At 49.1% G+C, this 20,602-nt stretch overlaps 2 protein-coding genes across 6 annotated transcripts in view; one reads left to right on the top strand and one right to left on the bottom strand.

Moving 5' to 3' along the window:
- The window catches only part of LOC105496226 (zinc finger protein 341), a 64,226-nt gene that overhangs the window by 11,381 nt on the left and 32,243 nt on the right, over positions 1–20,602 (top strand). For 3 of the 5 annotated variants that reach the window (XM_071079498.1, XM_011766422.3, XM_071079497.1), the window contains exons 3-8: positions 3,093–3,289; positions 6,960–7,109; positions 10,359–10,610; positions 14,995–15,190; positions 16,556–16,646; positions 18,999–19,192. In XM_071079498.1, coding sequence (XP_070935599.1) covers positions 3,093–3,289; positions 6,960–7,109; positions 10,359–10,610; positions 14,995–15,190; positions 16,556–16,646; positions 18,999–19,192 — 1,080 coding nt within the window. The remainder of the gene's footprint in view (positions 1–3,092; positions 3,290–6,959; positions 7,110–10,358; positions 10,611–14,994; positions 15,191–16,555; positions 16,647–18,998; positions 19,193–20,602) is intronic. The other 2 variants (XM_011766423.3, XM_024797427.2) reach the window with 2 other exon arrangements.
- On the bottom strand, positions 9,337–10,218 carry LOC112429268 (large ribosomal subunit protein eL31-like). Its single transcript, XM_071080896.1, has 2 exons — positions 10,178–10,218; positions 9,337–9,727 (listed from the first exon to the last, which is right to left on the bottom strand). Exons 1-2 carry the CDS (start codon positions 10,216–10,218, stop codon positions 9,349–9,351), a joined length of 420 nt encoding a protein of 139 aa, XP_070936997.1. The 3' UTR covers positions 9,337–9,348.

Here is a 20,602-nt window from a genome sequence, read left to right as displayed (position 1 = left end):
AGATTAAAGGTTGTTTCTGTGTTATGTGAAGTCCTGATGGGCATTTGGGCATTTGAGGTGGGCATGGTGAGACTCAGACTCCTTCTTTCCCATGGCTCTACTGCCCTCAAGCTGCAGCCCAGGATGGTTGCTCTAGCTCCCACTTTGATTTGCACATTCCAACAAACATGAAGGGAAGAAAGAGGGAAGTGGAAGTCATACCCTTGTGCTGTGTTTTGTTTTGTTTTTTGAGATGGAGTCTTGCTCTGTCACCCAGGCTGGAGTGCAGTGGTGCGATCTCGGCTCACTGCAACTTCTGCCTCCCGGGTTCAAGCAATTCTCCTGCCTCAGCCTCCTGAGTAGCTGGGATTACAGGCGCCGCCACCACGCCCAGCTAATTTTTGTATTTTTAGTAGAGACAGGATTTCACCACGTTGGTCAGGCTGGTCTTGAACCCCTGACCTTGTGATCCACCTGCCTCGTCCTCTCAAAGTTCTGGGATTACAGGTATGAGCCACTGCACCTGGACAAGTAGACAGGATTTCATCATATTGGCCTGGCTGGTCTCAAACTCCTAACCACCCACTCCTGAAGTGGGTGATCCACCCACTTCAGCCTCCCAAAGTGCAGAGATTACAGGCGTGAGCCACCATGCCTGTCCAAAAAACTTATCTTTAATTAAAAAAAAAAAAAATAGAGACAGGGTCTCACCGTGCTGCCCAGGCTGGTCTCGAACTACTGAGCTCAAGCAATCCTCCCGCCTCAGCCTCCCAAAGTACTGGGATTACAGGCATGAACCACAGTGCCCTGTCCATACCCTTTTCTTTTCCTTTTGTGGGGAAGTTGCAGATACCGTACAGTTCTGTTATTGTCCCATTGGTCAGAATTCTGTCACATGACATTCCTAGCTGCAAAGAAGCCTGCGAAATATATTACTTAACTAGGAAGCCATGTTTCCCACTGAAATTTGTATTATTATATAAGAAGGATACAAGTTGAGAGTGGTGTGCACTATGATCATGCCTGTGAATAGCCCCTGTGCTGCAGCTTGGGCAACACAACAGGACCGTGTCTCTCTTTTTGTTGAGATGGAGTTTCGCTCATGTTGCCCAGGCTGGAGTGCAATGGCACGATCTTGGCTCACTGCAACCTCCGTCTCCCGGGTTCAAGTGATTCTCCTGTGTCAGCCTCCTGAGTAGCTGGGACTACAGGCACCTGCCACCACACCTGGCTAATTTTTGTATTTTTAGTAGAGACAGGGTTTTGCCATGTTGGCTAGGCTAGTCTCGAATTCCTGACCTCAGGTGATTCGCCTGCCTTGGCCTCACAAAGTGCTGGGATTATAGGCGTGAGCTACCATGCCCTGCCCTTTTATTTATTTATTTTTTTGAGACAGAGTCTTGCTCTGTTGCCCAGGCTGGAGTGCAGTGGTGTGATCTCGGCTCACTGCAACTTCCACCTCCTGGGTTTAAGTGATTCTCCTGCCTCAGCTTCCTGAGTAGCTGAGATTACAGGCATGCGCCACCATGCCCAGCTAATTTTGTATTTTTAGTGGAGCTGGGGTTTCTCCATATTGGCCAGGCTGGTCATGAATTCCTGACCTCAAGTGATCCACCCACGTTGGCCTCCCAAAGTGCTAGGATTACAGGTGTGAGCCACCTTGCCTGGCAACCCGTCTCTTAAAAAAATAAATAAATAAAAAAGAGTACAATTAGAATTGAATAACAATTAGACATTTCTGCTACCACATGTTGGGTGCTTGACCCAGTGACTGTATAGCTGTGGTAGACCCTCAGCAATGGATGATGTTAACTGTAGCTCATCATTCATTTAGTTTTTCATTCATTCAACAAACATCCATTGAGAACCTCCTCTGTTTCCAGGAGATATTATAGTTATGGTGATAAATAAGACACATTTCCTTCCCTTAGGGAACTCACAGTCTGGTATTGATAAGAAAACTGTTATATGATAGGTGTGCCAGAGGAAGGAACTATAGCCGCTGGCTTTTGATGAAAGTCTTCCTGGAGAGGCCGGTGCAGTGGCTCATGCCTGTAATCCCAGTACTTTGGGAGGCCAAGGTGGGTGGATCACTTCAGGTCAGGAAGTTCAAGACCAGCCTGGCCAATATGGTGAAACCCCGTCTCTACTCAAAATACAAAAATTAGCAGGGCATGGTGGTGCACGCCTATAATCCCAGCTACTGGGGTGGCTGAGGCAGGAGAATCGCATGAATCTGGGGGGCAGAGGTTGCAGAGAGCTGATATTGTGCCACTGCACTCCAGCCTGGGCAACAAGAGTGAAACTCTCTCTCAAAAAAAGAAGAAAAAAAGAAAAGAAAAAAAGACTTTTTGGAAGAGGTGATAGTCAAGGTGAGCCTTGCAGAACAAGTTGTCCACAGAGAGGCAGCCTGGCAGGGCGAACGGTGGATGCAAAGGCATGGAGGAGTATGATCAAGTGGTGCATTTGGGGACTGATGAATAAATTCAGACAGGATAAAGATTCTGAATTTCTCAACTTTGTAGTGAACACACTTTACTGTTTTTTGATTTCTAATTAATTGATACCTGGCCGCATACGGCTATCCCTGCAGGAACTTGTTTTTTTTTTCTTTTTTTTTAAGATGGAGTCTCGCTCTGTTGCCCAGGCTGGAGTGCAGTGGCACTATCTGGGCTCACTGCAACCTCTGCCTCTCGGGTTCAAGCAATTCTCCTGCCTCAGCCTCCCAAGTAACTGGGACTACAGGCGTGCACCACCACGCCCAACTAATTTTTGTATTTTTAGTGGAGATGGGGTTTCGCCATGTTGACCAGGCTAGTGTTGAACTCCTGACCTCAGGTGATCCACGCTTCACGGCCTCACAAAGTGCTGGGATTACAGGCATGAGCCACTGCACCTGGCCACCTGTGTGGTTTTGAAAACTCCTAGGAAGCACATAGTTGATGACTGACACCTGCATGTCGAGTCGCGGCATTCCTCCCAGATTGCTGCTTGTGGTCAGCTGCAGTGCTCCTGCTTCATACTGTGATGCCCCTTGACATATTCTTGCTTTTTATTCATTACTTGACCTTTGTCTGTGGCCTCTTCCCACTACCCTGCGGGTGTGACCCCAGATGATGAGGATGTCTTTCTCTGCGGGAAGTGTAAGAAGCAATTCAACTCGCTGCCAGCGTTTATGACCCACAAGCGGGAACAGTGCCAGGGGAATGCCCCCGCCCTGGCAACAGTCTCCCTGGCCACCAACAGCATCTACACACCTTCAGCAGCACCCGCAGCAGTCCAGCAGGCCCCGCCTCCTGCCAATCGCCAGGTATTTGTTCATTCATTCATTCAACGTGTCTTTTTTGAGGGCCTGTCGTGCTCAGGCACTGTGCCGGGCACTGGGGCTGTAGCAATGGATAAGACAGACCAAGTCACTGCCCTTGTGGAATGGGGCGAGATGGATGGTGCACACGTACTGTTTTCAGCACGTTAAATGCAGAGAGATAGGGGATGCCAGACGGGGGTGGGAGGTTTTGCCATCTTGTCTATGGTGCTTGGGGAAGGGCTCTGTGAAGAGGTGACCGGAAAGAATACTATATAGCAGATAAAAGGTTTTGTATGAAAAATCAAATTGTAGAATAATAGTAGATAATATATTATTATTTTTAAAATCTAAAACAATAGTACTATATAATTTCTGCAGTGACTTAAATCAGTAGGAAGAACATACCAGATAGACCTAAGGAGGTGTGGGGATGAGTCATGCAGCTGGTTTGGGGAAGTGGGAGCCAGGTGCAGGGATCAGCAGATGCAGAGGCCTTGAGGCGGGAGTGTGCCGGGTTTGTTCCAGCAACTGCGAGGAGGTGAGAGTGGCTGGGAATGAGTGAGTAAGTAGGAAGGTGGGAGGTGATCGGAGAGGCAGCAGGAGGGTCTTGGCAGATCATATAGGGTCTGGGGCTTTTTTTTGTTTTGTTTTTTTGTTTTTTTGAGATGGAGTTTCGCTCTTGTTGCCCAGACTGTAGGACAGCGGAGTGATCTCAGCTCACTGCAACCTCCGCCTCCCGGGTTCAAGCGATTCTCCTGCCTCAGCCTCCAGAGTAGCTGGGACTACAGGTGCGCGCCACCACACCCGGCTGATTTTTGTATTTTTAGTAGAGATGGGGTTTTACCATGTTGACCAAGATACTCTTGATCTCCTGACCTTGTGATCCCCTCGCCTCGGCCTCCCAAAGTGCTGGGATAACAGGTGTTAGCCACCATGCCCAGCCACTGCGGCTTTTACTGAGAATGAGATGGGAGCCATTGGAGGCTGTTAAGAAGAGGAGGGACATGGTGACTTTAATCAGGTCACTCTGGCTGCTGGACAGAGAATAGGTTTTGAGGGAAGGCAAGAGAGAAGGCCAGGAGACCCGTTGAGGGGCTGTGGCACAAATCCAGGCAGTGGATGCAGGTAGCTTGACCAGCGTGTTGGCAGTGGAAGTGGTAAGAAAATGAGATTTTAGAAACACTTTGAAGGTGTTGCTGACAGAACTTGTGAATTGACTGGGTGAGGAGTGTGAGATCAGGAAGGGTCACGGGGGACTCCTGATTTAGAGTTGCCACTGACTGAAAGGAGGAGGCTGTGAGGAGAAGGTTTTGAGGGGATGTCAGGAGTTCAACTGGGCCCGTTGAAGCTGAGATGCCTGCGACCTTTAAGTGGAGGCAGTGAGGAAGTAGACAATGTAGATTTCCAAGTCTGGAGGCCAGAGCAGAGGACCAGGCTGGAGGCATCTGGGGAAGCTTCCAGAGTCCTCAGCCAAAAACATGGTTCTGGAGCAAAGACACCCTGGGTGGCGGGCTCATAGAGAGATTAAAGGATCCCTCATAAAGGAGGCTGGGCATATCTCAGGATGCCAGGTCAAGGGGTCAGAGTTTCAACTGACTTCCTTTTCTTTCCTTATCTCTTTAGAACATTATCTTCATTCATTGTACAGGTATCATTTCTGTCATCACAATGAAAGCCTTCACCCCAGACCTATAGGACATAGAGACTGAAACAGGCATCTTCTGGCATAAAACATAGTCATTTTTCTCACTGCTTGACTATGAGTTTTGCTAGTAGAAAATATTCCCCTCACCCTCTGTTATCTTTATTTTTTTTTTTTTTTGAGACAGAGTCTCGCTTAGTCGCCCAGGCTGGAGTGCAGTGGCGCGATCTCGGCTCACTGCAAGCTCCGCCTCCCGGGTTCACGCCATTCTCCTGCCTCAGCCTCCCGAGTAGCTGGGACTACAGGCGCCCGCCGCCTCGCCCGGCTAATTTTTTGCATTTTTTTAGTAGAGACGGGGTTTCACAGTGTTAGCCAGGATGGTCTCGATCTCCTGACCTTGTGATCCAACCGCCTCGGCCTCCCAAAGTGCTGGGATTACAGGCGTGAGCCACCGCGCCCGGCCGTTATCTTTATTTTTTTAGATAAAGTCTTACTCTGTAGCTCAGGCTGGTCTTGGCTCACTGCAACCTCCATCTCTGAGGTTCAAGTGATTCTCCTGCCTCAGCCTCCCATGTAGCTGGGACTACAGACACCTGCCAACACGCCCAGCTAATTTTTGTATTTTTAGTAGAGACGGGGTTTCACTCTGTTGGCCAGGCTGGTCTCGAACTCCTGACCTCAAGTGATCCGCCTGCCTTGGCCTCCCAAAATGCTGGAATTACAGGCATGAGCCACCGCGCCAGACCGGATATTCTTCTTGACCTAAGATACTTGTGGACTTCTGTGGACATGTGTTCAGTGTTTCTTTAGGATAGATACAAGGAAGTATTTTTTTTTTCTTTTTTTTTTTTTTTTTTTTGAGACGGAGTCTCACGCTGTTGCCCAGGCTGGAGTGCAGTGGCGCGATCTCGGCTCACTGCAAGCTCCGCCTCCCGGGTTCACGCCATTCTCCTGCCTCAGCCTCCTGAGTAGCTGGGACTACAGGCGCCCGCCACCGCGCCCGGCTAATTTTTTGTATTTTTAGTAGAGATGGGGTTTCACTGTGGTCTCGATCTCCTGACCTTGTGATCCGCCCGCCTCGGCCTCCCAAAGTGCTGGGATTACAGGCTTGAGCCACCGCGCCCGGCCGTATTTTTTTTTTCTCTTGAGATGGAGTCTCACTCTGTCGCCAGGCTGGAGTGCAGTGACGCGATCTCGGCTCACTGCAACCTCCACCTCCCAGGTTCAGGCGGTTCTCCTGCCTCAGCCTCCTGAGTAGCTGGGACTACAGGCATGCACCACCATGCCTGGCTAGTTTTTGTATTTTTAGTAGAGATGGGGTTTCACCACGTTGGCCAGGATGGTCTTGATCTCTTGACTTCGTGATCTGCCCACCTCAGCCTCCCTAAGTGCTGGGATTACAGGCATGAGCCACCGTGCCCGGCTGATACAAGGAAGTATTATTACTGAGTCATAGGGTATGTACTTTGCAGAGAGATGTGAGTTATTCTCCTCATTGTTTTTTCTTTCTGTTTTTGTTTATTTTTAGAGACAAGAGTCTCTAAAACCACACCAGCTGTGCACAAAACCACACTGGCTAATTTTTGTATTTTTCTTGTAGAGACAGGGTTTCACCGTGTTGCCCAGGCTGGTCTTGAACTCCTGGGTTCAAGTGATTCACCTGCCTCAGCCTCCCAAAATGGGTTCAAATGATTCAACTGCCTCAGCCTCTCAAAATGCTGGGATTACAGTTGTGAGCCACCATGCCCAGCCTTATCCTCCTCATTCGGTAGATGATTAAATGGAGGTACAGAGAGGTAAAGTGACTTGCCCAGGGTCACACAGCAGGGAGCAGCAGAGGTAGAAATGGAATCCAGGTCTGTGGGATTCCAGAACCAGGATCTTTTGTGCCATACCCTCGGCTTACTTACAGAGCCTCAGACATGTCCACACATGCACACACGCACACATGTGCACACACACACTCTGTCTCTCTCTCTGTCTCTCTCTCTCTGTTTCTGTCTCACTCATTCTGTCTCTCCCACTGTCCAGATCTCCACATACATCACAGTGCCCCCGTCCCCACTGATCCAGACCCTGGTGCAGGGGAACATCTTGGTGAGCGATGATGTGCTCATGTCTGCCATGTCAGCCTTCACATCCCTGGACCAGCCCATGCCCCAGGGCCCCCCACCTGTGCAGGTAAGAAGGTGTGGGCTTCTCACAGGGTCTTGATTCCAGACCTGTACATTAACTCCTGCAGATTCAGAATCTTGTAGAATAAAGGGGGCCTGGCCCCAGCTCTCCCTGATGCTGAGGGAGGCTATCAGCTTCCCCTTGTTCAGCTCTGCTATAGGTGGGAAGCTGCTACATCTAGGTGGGGATCCAGAACATGTGGGGCTTTGTCAATACAGTGCAGCTATTTTGACTTTTTTTGTTTTTTTTTTTTGTTTTTTTTTGTTTTTTTGAGATGGAATCTTACTGTGTTTCCCAGGCTGGAGTGCAGTGGTGCGATCTTGGCTCACTGCAACCTCTGCCTCCTGGGTTCAAGTGATTCTTCTGCCTCAGCCTCCCGATAGCTGGGATTGCAGGCATGTACCACCACAGCCAGCTATTTTTTTTTTTTTTTGTATTTTTAGTAGAGACAGGTTTTCTCCATGTTGTCCAGCTGGTCACGAACTCCCAACCTCAGGGGACCTCCCTACCTCGGCCTCCCAAAATGCTGGGATTACAAGCATGAGCTGAGCCACTGTGCCCAACCAATTTTTGTATTTTTAGTAGAGTTGGGGTTTCACTATGTTGGCCAGGCTGGTCTCAAACTCCTGACCTCAAGTGATCCTCCCACCTTGGTCTCCTGAAGTGCTGGGATTACAGACGTGAGCCACTGCCCCAGCCTGAGTTTTGTTTTTTTTCTTTTTTTTTTTTCTTTTTTTTTTTTTGAGACAGAGTCTTGCTCTGTTGCCCAGACTGGAGTGCAGTGGTGTGATCTTGGCTCCCTGCAACTTCTGCCTCCCAGGTTCAAGTGATTCTCCTACCTCAGCCTCCTGAGTAGTTGGGATTACAGGTATGCGCCACCACACCCAGCTGATTTTTGTATTTTTAGTAGAGATGGGGTTTCACTGTGTTGGTCAGGCTGGTCTCAAACTCATGACCTCAAGTGATCTGCCTGCCTTGGCCTCCCAAAGTGCTGGGATTACAGGTGTGAGCCACCGCACCGTGCCTGGCCTAAAAAAAATTTTTTTTTTAGAGACAGAGTCTCACTATGTTGCCAGGCTGGTCTTGAACTCCTGGGCTCAAGCGATCCTCCTCCCTCTGCCTCCCAAAGTGCTGGGATTACAGGTATGAGCCACTGCACCCAGCAGTACCATCATTTTAACAACTGCAAAGGATTCCACCATATGGATAGGACATCTTCTGTTTAGCCAAGTTTCTATGTATAGACATATAGGTCATTGTTGTTTTTTGCTGTTATAAAAATGGCTGGAGTCACCATCCATGTACAGAAGTCTTTGCCCACCTGCTTGGTTTTTTTTTGTAGCATAAATTTCTAGAAGTTACTGGCTGCGTTTCACGACTACCCACACATTCATGATTCTCTCGAAAGACTCACGGGACTCAGAGGTGGTTGTACTCATGGCTGTGGTTTATTACAGCAAAGGAACACACAGCAAGATCAGCAAGGGAGAAAGACACTTTGGAATCTGGAGGAATCCAGAGTTCTTTGTCTTGGGAGGAGGGGAGAGGTTGCACAGAGCACACTTCTTCCTGCAGCAGTGAAGTCTAGAAACATGTGTGCTGGGTTGCTACACAGGGAAACACACTTAAGACTCCAAAGCCAGGGTTTTTTTTTTCTTTCTTTTTTCTGAGACAGGGTCTCACTTCAACTGCCCTGGCTGGAGTGCAGTGGTGCGATTTCAGCTCACTGCAACCTCCACCTCCCTGGGCTCAGGTGATTCTCCCACAGCCTCCCAAGTAGCTGGGACTACAGGTGTGCACCACTATGCCTGGCTAATGTTTTTGTGTTTTTAGTAGAGATGGGGTTTCGCCATGTTGCCCAGGCTGGTCTCGAATTCCTGGACTCCACCTGCCTCGGCCTCCCAAAGTGCTGAAATTACAGGCGTTAGCCACTGCGCCAGGCCCAAGGCCAGGGTTTCTGTTAGGGATTGGTCATGTAGGTGACCAGCCACCATGACCAAAATTCCGGACTCCCAGAAGAGAAGGAAGTGTTCGCCATGAATCACATATTTTGTCTAAACACTCTATGTAAGCTGGTACCATAGAACAGTGCCCCAGGTGGCAAAACAAGCCTTGTCAACAAAGGAGGTGTCCCACAAGCCTGGTTCTCAGGTCCCAGTCATGAGCTAGTGCTGCAAGCAAGCCCTTTTTTATTTTTATTTTTTGCAATTTTATCACTTTATTTGAGGTATTTGACGATCAGCGATTAGTTCTCTTCCACTTTGACTGTCTGTAGATTTTTGAAAGTGGTAACAGGTACATAGGTAACCAAAGTATAGAGCTTATTTGGTGAATCTTCATCCTCATTACGTTTTCTGGACAACCGCGCACGGATCCGGTATCGGACATTCCCTATTCCTTTGGCCCAGACAGCTTTGTTGAGCCTGGTATCAATGCGCACATCTGGAGTTCCCATCTCCTTTATGGCAAATTTCCGAATCTCTTTGAGTCCCTGAGGGGCACGCTTCTTGAAGCCCACTCCATGGATGCGCTTGTCAATGTTTTTGGTATATTCTTGGGTCACCACCTCGTTGATGGCAGAATGGCCTTTTTTCTTCTCGCCACCCTTCTTTGTGGGAGCCGTTCTGCCAGGTCCAAGTTGGAAAGGGAAGCCCTTCTTTTTTTTTTTTTTTTTTTTTTTTTTTGAGACGGAGTCTTGCTCTGTCGCCCGGGCTGGAGTGCAGTGGCCGGATCTCAGCTCACTGCAAGTTCCGCCTCCCGGGTTTACGCCATTCTCCTGCCTCAGCCTCCGGAGTAGCTGGGACTACAGGCGCCCGCCACCTCTCCCGGCTAGTTTTTTGTATTTTTAGTAGAGACGGGGTTTCACCGTGTTAGCCAGGATGGTCCCGATCTCCTGACCTCGTGATCCGCCCATCTCGGCCTCCCAAAGTGCTGGGATTACAGGCTTGAGCCACCGTGCCCGGCGGGAAGCCCTTCTTAAGATAGCAACATTAGGCTGCTATATTAACTCTTTTGTGTATCAGTGAGGTCATTTTTGCCAACTTTCATAGGGAAAAGGGATAGCAGCACCAAGCTGAGGCTTCCTTCGAATTCTCCCATGACTTTGTTTCCCCATCCTCTCTTAGCCCCTCCCCTGAGCTGCCTGTTGAGTAGCTGTTCTTTCCACTTGGCTGGCTAAAGCAAATGTCCTTCCTCCCCAATAAATAAGACAACTAGTATCAAGAGGCTGTAACACTTTTTCTTTTCTGATTTCAGAGCAGCCTGAACATGCATTCCGTGCCCAGCTACCTCACTCAGCCTCCACCCCCTCCTCCACCTCCTCCACCACTGCCCCCACCGCCACCACCTCAGCCCCAGCCACCTCCACCCCAGAGCCTGGGCCCCCCCGGGCGTCCCAACCCTGGTGGGAACGGTGTGGTGGAGGTGTACAGTGCTGCTGCGCCCCTGGCTGGGAGTGGAACGGTGGAGATCCAGGCGCTGGGGATGCAGCCCTACCCACCCCTGGAGGTGAGCAGAGGGGGCAGGGTGGAAGAGGACACTGGTCATGGACATCATGGCCAACCTGAACCCATCCTGAGCACCAGCTGTGTGCCAGGCACTGTGCCGGGGATACCATGAAAACCAGATCCAGTCCCGGCCACATCACGGGGGAGAAGGACTTTAATCAAAGCATCACACCCACAGATGTAAGATGCAAGCCATGAGAAGGTGGAATGGAGTGCAGGTTGTAGCAGAAATATAAGCTGTCTGTAGGTAATGCTCAGAACAGTCAGAGAATGCCTACCGTTTTGGGCAAAAAATGAAAAAAGATTCAAAAAAATTATCTGCCTAAGTGTCTCTTACAGTTTTTAATAAGCTAGGTGTATCAGTTAGCTATTGCTGGGTAAGAAATATCCATCAGGCATCAGTGGCATATAGCAAAAGTGTTTATTGTTCACGTGTTTGCAGTGGTCAGTTAGACAACTGTGGGTCTTGGCTGGGCTCACTCATGTCTGAAGGTTGGCTGGCTGTCAGCTGCTCTAGGATAGCCTGGGCTGGGACAAGTGGTGTGACTCAGCTCTGTTCTGCGTGACTCAGCCTCCACTAGGTTCTCATGGCCATGGTGGAAGTACAAAAATGCAGGCAGAAATGCCCAGGGCCTTTTGAGGTTTAGGCTTGTAAGTAACACAGAATCACTTCTACTGGCCAAAGCAGATCACAAGGCCAGCTTAGATAGTGCAGGTAGGGAAATAGACACCACCTCTTGATGGGAAGAGCTGCAAAGTCACACTGCAAAGGCATGGGTATGGTGAGGGGTGAAGAACTGGGTCCGTAATACAATCAATGTACCATAGTAATTCCCTGACGATGAACTCTAAGCTACAGGCCGTCTACTCGAAATGCACTGAGTTCACAGAACCTTCCAAGACACCAGTGCTGGAGGGTATGGTTATGACAGAAACAACTCACTGCACTAGAAATCACACTAACTCAGACTCACCATAGAATCCAGCCACGGACATCCCCTGTCAGGTAGTCTCTGTATAAAGAGAGCCCAGACCAGTGGGAAGATCCCACCACAAGGCATTCGTGTGATGTTCTGAGGGGCTGCAAGGGGATTTGCCCTCTCCTGGGAGAATAGAGCAAGCTTCTCTAGGGAATTTATTGCGTTGAGAAAAAGTTAAGTTAGCGGGATGCTGAGATAATGCTGGTGGCTTGTGGTAGTCAGAGGGGACCAGCCCAGAGAGGACCAGCACAGCGGGAGCTGCTGCTATTGATTTTCCATATAGATGAGGGTGATATTTGAGGGCAGGGCCTGAGTCTTACTAGACTTTGCATCCTTAGCACCTAGCAGAGCACTCCTAGAGTAGATACCTTACACTGGACTGTCTGACCTCAGTTTGCACTCCTCTAAAATGGGAACTCTTCCTGAAGAGCTGTTGAGGATAGTAAGAGCCTATGCCAGTGGCAGTCACATTAATTACTCAGTAATGCCTTGAGTGATGGCTGAATTTATTCACGTGACAAGTATTTATTTATTTATTTGAGACAGAGTCTCACTCTGTCGCCCAGGATGGAGTGCACTGTTGCGATCTTGGCTCACTGAAGCCTCCACCACTCAGATTCAAGTGATTCTTGTACCTCAGCCTCTCAAGTAGCTGGTATTACAGGCGTGAGCTACCACACCCAGCTAAATTTTTTTGTTTTTTTTTTTTTTTTTTTTTTGAGACGGGGTCTTGCTCTGTCCCCCAGGCTGGAGTGCAGTGGCCGGATCTCAGCTCACTGCAAGCTCCGCCTCCCGGGTTCACACCATTCTCCTGCCTCAGCCTCCTGAGTAGCTGGGACTACAGGCGCCCGCCACCGCGCCCGGCTAATTTTTTGTATTTTTAGTAGAGACGGGGTTTCACTGTGGTCTCGATCTCCTGACCTTGTGATCCGCCCGCCTCGGCCTCCCAAAGTGCTGGGATTACAGGCTTGAGCCACCGCGCCCGGCCTTTTTTGTATTTTTAGTAGAAATGGGTTTCGCCATGATGACCAGGCTGGTCTCGAACTCCTGGCCTCAGGTGATCTGCCTGCCTCGGCCTCCCAAAGTGTTGGGATTACAGGTATGAGCCACCACACCTGGCCCAACAAATATTTGAGTGCTGTATTGGTCAGGGTTTGGTCAGGAAAATAGAAACCAGGCAAGGTATTTCTGCAGAAGGTTTTTTTTTTTTTTTTTTTTTTTGAGATGGAGTCTGGCTCTGTTGCCCGGGCTGGAGTGCAGTGGCCGGATCTTAGCTCACTGCAAGCTCCGCCTCCCGGGTTTACACCATTCTCCTGTCTCAGCCTCCCGAGTACCTGGGACTACAGGCGCCGCCACCTCGCCCGGCTAGTTTTTTTTTTGTATTTTTAGTAGAGACAGGGTTTCACCGTGTTAGCCAGGATGGTCTCGATCTCCTGACCTCGTGATCCGCCCGTCTCGGCCTCCCAAAGTGCTGGGATTACAGGCTTGAGCCACCGCGCCCGGCCTTTTTTTTTTTTTAAATTAGAGATGGGGGTCTCCCTTTAGCCCAGGTTGGTCTCCATCTCCTGGCCTCAAGTGATCCTCTCACCTCAGCCTCCCAGAGTGCTGGGATTACAGGCATGAGCCACCACACCTGGCCAGATTTTATAATTGTTATTATTATTTTTTTACCCTTTTTTCAGCTTTGTCTGATTTTATTATTCCAACTGTAGCTTTCTATTTATTTGTATTTGTCTGAAATATTTTTTCAACTTTGGGTATTTTGCTGAGTTGAATTCTTTTTTTTTTTTTTTTTTTTTTTGAGGCAGAGTCTTGCTCTGTCACCCAGGCTGGAATGCAGTGGCGCCATCACGGCTTACCACAGTCTTGATCTCCCAGGCTCAGGTGATTCTCCCATCTCAGCCTCCTGAGTAACTGGGACTACAGGCATGCGCCACCATGCCCATCTAATTTTTTAAATGTTTTGTGGAGATCAGCTCTCCCTATGTTGCCCAGGCTAGTCTCAAGCTCTTGTGCTCAAGCGATCCTCCTTCCTTGGCCTCCCCAAGTGCTGGAATTGCAGGCATGAGTCATCGTGCCTGACCAGAAATCTTGGATAGGACACCTCAGGAAGACCAATGAATGATGAATAGGCCAGGCACAGTGGCTCACACCTGTAATCCCTGCACTTTGGGAGCCCGAGGTCGGTGGATCACTTAAGCTCAGGAGTTTGAGACTAGCTTGGGCAACATGGTGAAATCTCGTCTCTACAAAATACACAAAAATTAGCTGGGTGTGGTGGTGTGTGCCTGTTATCCCAGCTATTTAGTGGGGTGAGGTGGGAGGGTTGCTTGAGCCTGGAGGTCAAGGCTGCAGTGAGCCGAGATCACATCATTGTATTCCAGCCTGGGCAACAGAGCAAGCAAAAAAAAAAAAAAAAAAAAAAAAATGCTGAATAAATGAATTCTTTACAATGTCACAGTATGGGGATGTAAGCTTAGTGTTAACTAAATCTGAATGCCTCAGAATTCATTTGGTAATTTCTTGTGGTTTCAGTTCTCAGTGAAGGGAAGCCTGCTACTGTGGCATTGGGTAGTGTCAGTCAGGAATTGGAGCAGCTGGGGGAACACAGACCCCTCTGACTTCCTGGTTCTCCTTTTTTTTTTGAGACAGAGTCTCACTCCATCGCCCAGGCTGGAGTGCAGTGGCGCGATCTTGGCCCACTGCAACCTCCGCCTCCCAGGCTCAAGCGATTCTCCTGCCTTAGCCTCCTGAGTAGCTGGGATTACAGGCACACAACACCATACCTGGCTAATTTTTGTATTTTTGGTAGAGACGGGGTCTCACCATGTGGGCCAGGCTGGTCTCAAACTCCTGACCTCAGGTGATCTGCCCACCTTGGTCTCCCAAAGTGCTGGGATTACAGGTGTGAGCCACTGTGCCCAGCCACCTAGTTCTCTTATGCTAGGAAAGTACCACTGATAAGAATAGGCATGGCAATAATAACAGCTAATGTGTATTGCATGCTCACTCTGTGCCAGTCACTGTTCTAAGCCCTTTATGTGTTGCTTCATTTAATCTTCACAGTAACCGCGTGAGAGGGGTACTATGATGAGTCCCATTTTACAGATGTGGAAACTGAGACAGAGAAATTAAAAAGATGCCTAAGGTCACCTAGGTGCTAAGTGGAAGAGTCAAGATTTGAACCCAGGCAGCCTGGCTCCATAGCTGTTCTGGCCTCCTGGCTTCATGAAGTTCTAAGGGGGCTTGGGAGTGACTTGGGTGACCGGGCCAGGTGGAGGGGCTATGATGGTGATGTAGGGGAGAGTGGCTGAGGTCAGCCAGGGAGGCAGGGAGGGTGTGCCTGGCTGGGAGCTCTTCCCCTCCCCTGGCAGGGCTTTTTCTTTGACTGTGTTGTCCTTCTAGGTGCCAAATCAGTGTGTGGAGGCTCCAGTATACCCCACCCCCGCAGTGTACAGCCCTGGCAAACAGGGATTCAAACCCAAAGGACCAAACCCCGCTGCCCCCATGACCAGCGCCACCGGGGGCACGGTGGCCACCTTTGACTCTCCACCAACGCTGAAGACCCGACGGGCTAAAGGTGCCAGGGGACTCCCGGAAGGTGGGCCCCCAGCCTGCCATGGGCATCTTTCCTCAGCATTGGCCAATCCACAAGCTGCTTGGTTCTGGTCTTCCCTTTTATGGTAGTTCAACTTTGGTTGCATGTAATAGAAAATTCAAAACAGCAATGACTTCAAAATGATAGAATTTTGTTTCTCTCCTGTATAAGTCAAGGCCAGAAGCCAGACAATCTGGGGATCATGTGACTGCATGGGCACCAGGCACCCTCATTTCTTCTGTCTTTCTGTTTCCACCACCTCCAAACATGGTATCAGTTATCCTGGTGCCTCATTGTCTAAGATAGCTGCTGGAGCTCCGGTCATCACTTTAATATTCCAGGCAGTAAGAAGAAGGGAAAGGGAAGGATAAAAGGGGCTTCTCCCAGCTTCTAGAAGTTCTGTTTGATATTTTTGCTTATATCTCATTTCTGAAAACTTAGTCACGTGGCCATACCTAGCTGCAAGAGAAGCTGGGAAGTGTCTCTTTTGGCTGGGGACATTGATACTCCTATTATGGGATTTGTGAGGAGTGAAGGAGAGAGTGGCTATTAGGCAAGCAGTAGTATCTGCCATCCTAATGCAGGTGGTAAGTATGGGGTGGGAGGTGGTGTCAGAGCAGGCAGCAGATGGAGAGGATAGAAATTGAGAATTATTCAGCAGCTTTCCAGTCAACTACTCCTTCCCTTCCTTCCTTCCGCAATGATGTATTGAGCATCTTTGTGCCAGGCCCTGTGTCAGGCACTGGAATCTAGTCTCTTGGTCTGTGATTCCTTCTGCTTTCAGTTTAATGGAAGAGACAGGGAATAAATAAGTAAATATTTCTGGGTTGCTCCAGGAAGGAGGTTAATGGGTCTTACGATTGAGAACAACTAGGGAGAGGCTAGAAAATGCTTCTAACTATTCATGTGGGGAGGAGAAGGAAGCAGCCTTGTGGGTATCTGTGGAACAAGCATTCCAGGCAAGGGGGAACAGCAGGTGCAAAGGCCCGGAGGCAGGAACATGCTTGAGGTCTTTTAAGGTTAGCAAGATTAGCTGGGAGTTCACTGCAGCTGGATGGACAGAATGATGAGGTTGTCAGGAGTGAGGGGATGCAGAGTGCTGTGGGCCATGGCAAAGAGGGTGGATTTGATTGTAGGGCAGAGGGGAGCCTTTGAAGGTTTTGTCTTGCTTTCCCAGCTGGAGCATATCCTAGGCTTTCCTCCCCAGGCCCTGTGAAGCTCTCCCATGTCTCCTCCCTGGCCTGTGCATGGGCGTAGACTTCCCTGGGATATGCATTGTCCGGCTCAGGTACAGTAGCCAGAGGCTGCTCTTGGCGCCCTGGGCTGCACCCCCAGCCTCATTGTCCCCTCCTTCCACTTGTCTTTCAGCTGCAGGGAAGCCAAAGGCTCAGAAACTCAAGTGCTCATACTGTGACAAGTCATTCACCAAAAACTTTGACCTGCAGCAGCACATCCGAAGGTACACATGCGCGGTGAGGCAGGTGGCTCCTGGGCAGGTGTGGCTGGGACCATCTGCGCTGGAAGCAAGCGAGACTCCCTTCTCAGCCCCTAGCCTGTAGGGTGACCCAGGCTGCACTTGCATGTTCAGGCTGTAGTTCAGGTTGAGTGGTTTTCCTCTTCTATCTCAGGAGCTGTGGGAGGGACCTGTGAAAGCTGTGGGGCCTGCCCATAGAGACTGGGAAGGTCAGGGATGGGCCGTGTAGGGGAAGAAAAGCACTGAACCCAGAGGGGCTTCCCAGATGTGTTAGGGCTGTCTCAGGTCTCCCCTCTGCAGAACAGACTGGCCTGCCAGGGCTACTGTACTTTGCAAATAGGACTCTGTGGACTCTGTGCTCACTCCAGACTAACCATGCAGGGATCCCTTCTGGACCTTGGTTTTTCCATCTGTGGAAGGGGAGGGTGGGCCTGTTCAGCGTTTCTTACACAGTGAGATGCACTGGTACATGAGATGGTTTTTTTTTTTTTCTTTTTGAGACTGAGTGCTGCTCTTGTTGCCCAGGCCGGAGTGCAAGGTGCGATCTCGGCTCACTGCAACCTCCGACTCCTGGGTTCATGTGATACCCCTGCCTTAGCCTCCCAAGTAGCTGGGATTACAGGCATGCACCACCACGCCCGGCTAATTTTGTATTTTTAGTAGAGATGGGGGTTTCTCCATGTTGGTCAGCCTGGTCTCGAACTCCCAACCTCAGGTGATCTGCCTGCCTCGGCCTCTCAAAGTGCTGGAACTACAGGAGTGAGCCACCACGCCTGGCCGATGAGATGATTTTTGGTGGTTCATGAATATGGGGTTGAAAAGTTCTGAAAGATGTAGTGGGAAAGTTATTCCCTTTGCAATTTCAGTCCTTAGGGAGTCATAGAGAAAACCTCAGTTTGGTATAATTTGGTCTTTAACACCTTTGGTATACATGCTCATCTCTTATAACAGAAGGGGAGAGAGAGAGGGGGAGAGAGAGAGAAACAGAGAGAGAACAAACCTCAGATTCCAGCCATGGCCGGCAACAGCTTCTATCTAGACAAGGGTTTTTCAGTCTTGGCACTACTGACATTTTGGGTCTTGGATCATATCATTCTTTCCTGTAGGGAGCTGACCTGCACATCTTGGAATGTTTAGGAGCATCCCTGGCCTCTAACTATTAGATGCTAGTAGTACTGCAGCTACAGCTGTGACAATCAAAAATGGCAGATGTCCCCTGGAGGGCAAAACTGGCCTCAGTTGAGAACTGGTCTACACGAGTGCTGTCACTGTCCAATAGAACTCTCTGTAGCTATAGAAATGCTCAAATTGGGCCAGGCACGGTGGCTCACCTGTAATCCCAGCACTTTGGGAATCTTGAGGTGGGTGGATCACTTGAGGTCAGGGGTTTGAGACCAGCCTGGCCAACATGGTGAAACCCTGTCTCTACTAAAAATACAAAAATTAGCTGGGCATGGTGGCAGGTGCTTGTAGACCCAGCTACTCCAGAGGCTGAGACAGGAGAATCCCTTGAACCAAGGAGGCGGAGGTTGCAGTGAGCCGAGATCGCGCCAGTGCACTCCAGCCTGGGTGACAGAGTGAGACTCTGTCTCAAAAAAAAAACAAAAAAGAAGAAATGCTCAAATTGGCACTGTCCAATATGGTAGCTACTGACAATACATGGCTGTTGAGCACTTGGAATGTGGATAGTGAGACTGAGAAACTAAATTTTGTGTTTTGTTTTATTTTAATGAATTTAATTTTTTTTCTCTTTTTTGAGACAGGGCCTTGCTCTGTTGCCCAGGCTGGAATGCAATGGTGCAATCTCGGCTCATTGCAGCCTCAACCTCCCAGGCTCAAGCTATCCTCCTACCTCAGCCTTCTGAGTAGCTGAGACCACAGGCTCGCACCACCACACCTAGCTAATTTTTGTATTTTTTGTAGAAACAGGGTTTCATCATGTTGCCCAGGCTGGTCTCAAACTCCTGACCTCAAGTGATCCACCTGCCTCAGCCTCCCAAAGTGCTGGGATTACAGGTGTGAACTACTGTGCCAGGCCAGGAGTCCTCATTTAAATGGGTCTGAACAATTAGGAAATGTTCTCTCACAGTATGAGATGGCCAGAGGAGGGCGGCTCCAGGGTTTGTTGATGAGCAGCTCAGTAATGTGATCCAGAACCCAGGGTCTTTCCATCTCTGGTCTGCCTGCCTCAGTGAGGGGGCTTGTCCCTGTGGTGTCAGAATGGTGGCCAGCGGCATCTGGATATTCTTTCTGGGCCTTCCCGGTGGCTGTGAGCTCCTGGGCTGAGGCCTCATCCCCGTTCCTGCAGGAGGGCACTGACAAGCTTGTCTTCCACAGCCACACCGGTGAGAAGCCCTTCCAGTGCATTGCGTGTGGCCGTGCCTTTGCCCAGAAGTCTAATGTTAAGAAACACATGCAGACCCACAAGGTGTGGCCTCCGGGACACAGTGGTGGCACCGTGTCTCGAAACTCTGTGACCGTACAGGTCATGGCCCTGAACCCCAGCAGGCAGGAGGACGAGGAAAACACAGGTGGGTGGAAGTAGGGAACTCCGTGCTCCCCACACCTCTCTTCTGCTGCTTCACAGATTTTTTTGCAAGCTGTGTGACCTTGGGCAACCCCCATGACCTCTCTAGGCTTCAATCTACCTTTATCTATAAAATGTGGCATAAGATGAAAGGAAAGATGACAAACATACAACATGTGTGGCATTACTCTAATACTGTACCCATGGCAGATATCACTATTCAATCACCTACCCATTTTTTGTTGAGCCTGGATCTCACCTCAGAATCTTTTTTTTTTTTTTAACTTATGAATTGTTTATTTCTGGAATTTTCCATTTAATATTTTCAGACCATGGTTGAGTTAGGGTAATTGAAATCATGGAAAGCAAAACTGCAAATAAGGGGAGACTACTATAAAATAAAAATTTATGAGCCCATACTGTTAAAATGAATGAATAAATAAATAGGGGATAAAAGAAAGGCCTTTTTTTTTAACTTGTGCTTTAAGTTCTGGGATACATGTGCAGAACGTGCAGGTTGGTTACATAGGTATACGTGTGCCATGGTGGTTTGCTGCACCTATCAACCCGTCATCTGGGTTTTAGGCCCCACATGCATTAGGTATTTGTCCTAATGCTCTCCCTCCCCTTGTCCCCCACCCCCCGACAGGCCCCCGTGTGTGATGTTCCCCTCCCTGTGTCCATATGTTCTCATCGTTCAACTCCCACCTGTGAGTGAGCACATATGGTGTTTGGTTTTCTGTTCCTGTGTTAACTTGCTGAGAATGATGGTTTCCAGCTGCTTCATCCATGTCCCTGCAAAAGACATGAACTCATTTTTTTTTAATGGCTGCATAGTATTCTGTGGTATGTATGTGCCACATTTAAAGGAAGCCCTTTCTTATAGTAAAATGTGAACTGATAAAAGTAGAAATAATGATTAAATTAGAAAATAACGATTTGACAACCACCATAGTAATACAGTCACATGCTATGTAAGGATGTTTCCATGAGTAACAGATGGCATATGTGACAGTGGTCCCATAAGATTATAATAATGGGGCTGGAAATGTCTGTCATCTAGTGGCATTGTTGCCCTTGTAAAATCATAGCACACTGCATTACCTTTTCTGTGTTTAGTTATGTTTATTTTTAAAATTTTAGGTTTGGGGGTACATGTGCTTGTTTGTTACATGGGTATTAGATGTATAATGGTGGTGGCTGGGCTTCTAGTGTACCCATCACCCAAATACTAGACATTGTACCAACAGGTAGTTTTTCTTTTTTCTTTTTTTGAGACAGCGTCTCTGCCACCTAGGCTGGAGTGTAGTGGTGCTATCTCAGCTCACTGCAACCTCTGCCTGCCAGGCTCAAGTGATCCTCCTGCCTTAGCCTCACGAGTAGCTGGGATTACAGGCATCCGTTACCACACCTG

Source organism: Macaca nemestrina, chromosome 15 (genome assembly GCF_043159975.1).
Source record: "Macaca nemestrina isolate mMacNem1 chromosome 15, mMacNem.hap1, whole genome shotgun sequence".
In the NCBI taxonomy this organism is placed as follows: Eukaryota; Metazoa; Chordata; class Mammalia; order Primates; family Cercopithecidae; genus Macaca; species Macaca nemestrina.
The sequence above is the reverse complement of the archived record's forward strand: the minus strand, read 5'-3'. Positions and strand labels throughout refer to the sequence as shown.

Bases quoted from the DNA above. Each gene is read 5' to 3' on its own strand.
- LOC112429268 (XM_071080896.1), bottom strand. From the start codon at position 10,218: ATGGGGAAACAAAGTCATGGGAGAATTCGAAGGAAGCCTCA. The intron at 9,728-10,177 runs GCTTGGTGCTGC...TGGACCTGGCAG, and splicing joins AGAATTCGAAGGAAGCCTCA to AACGGCTCCCACAAAGAAGG.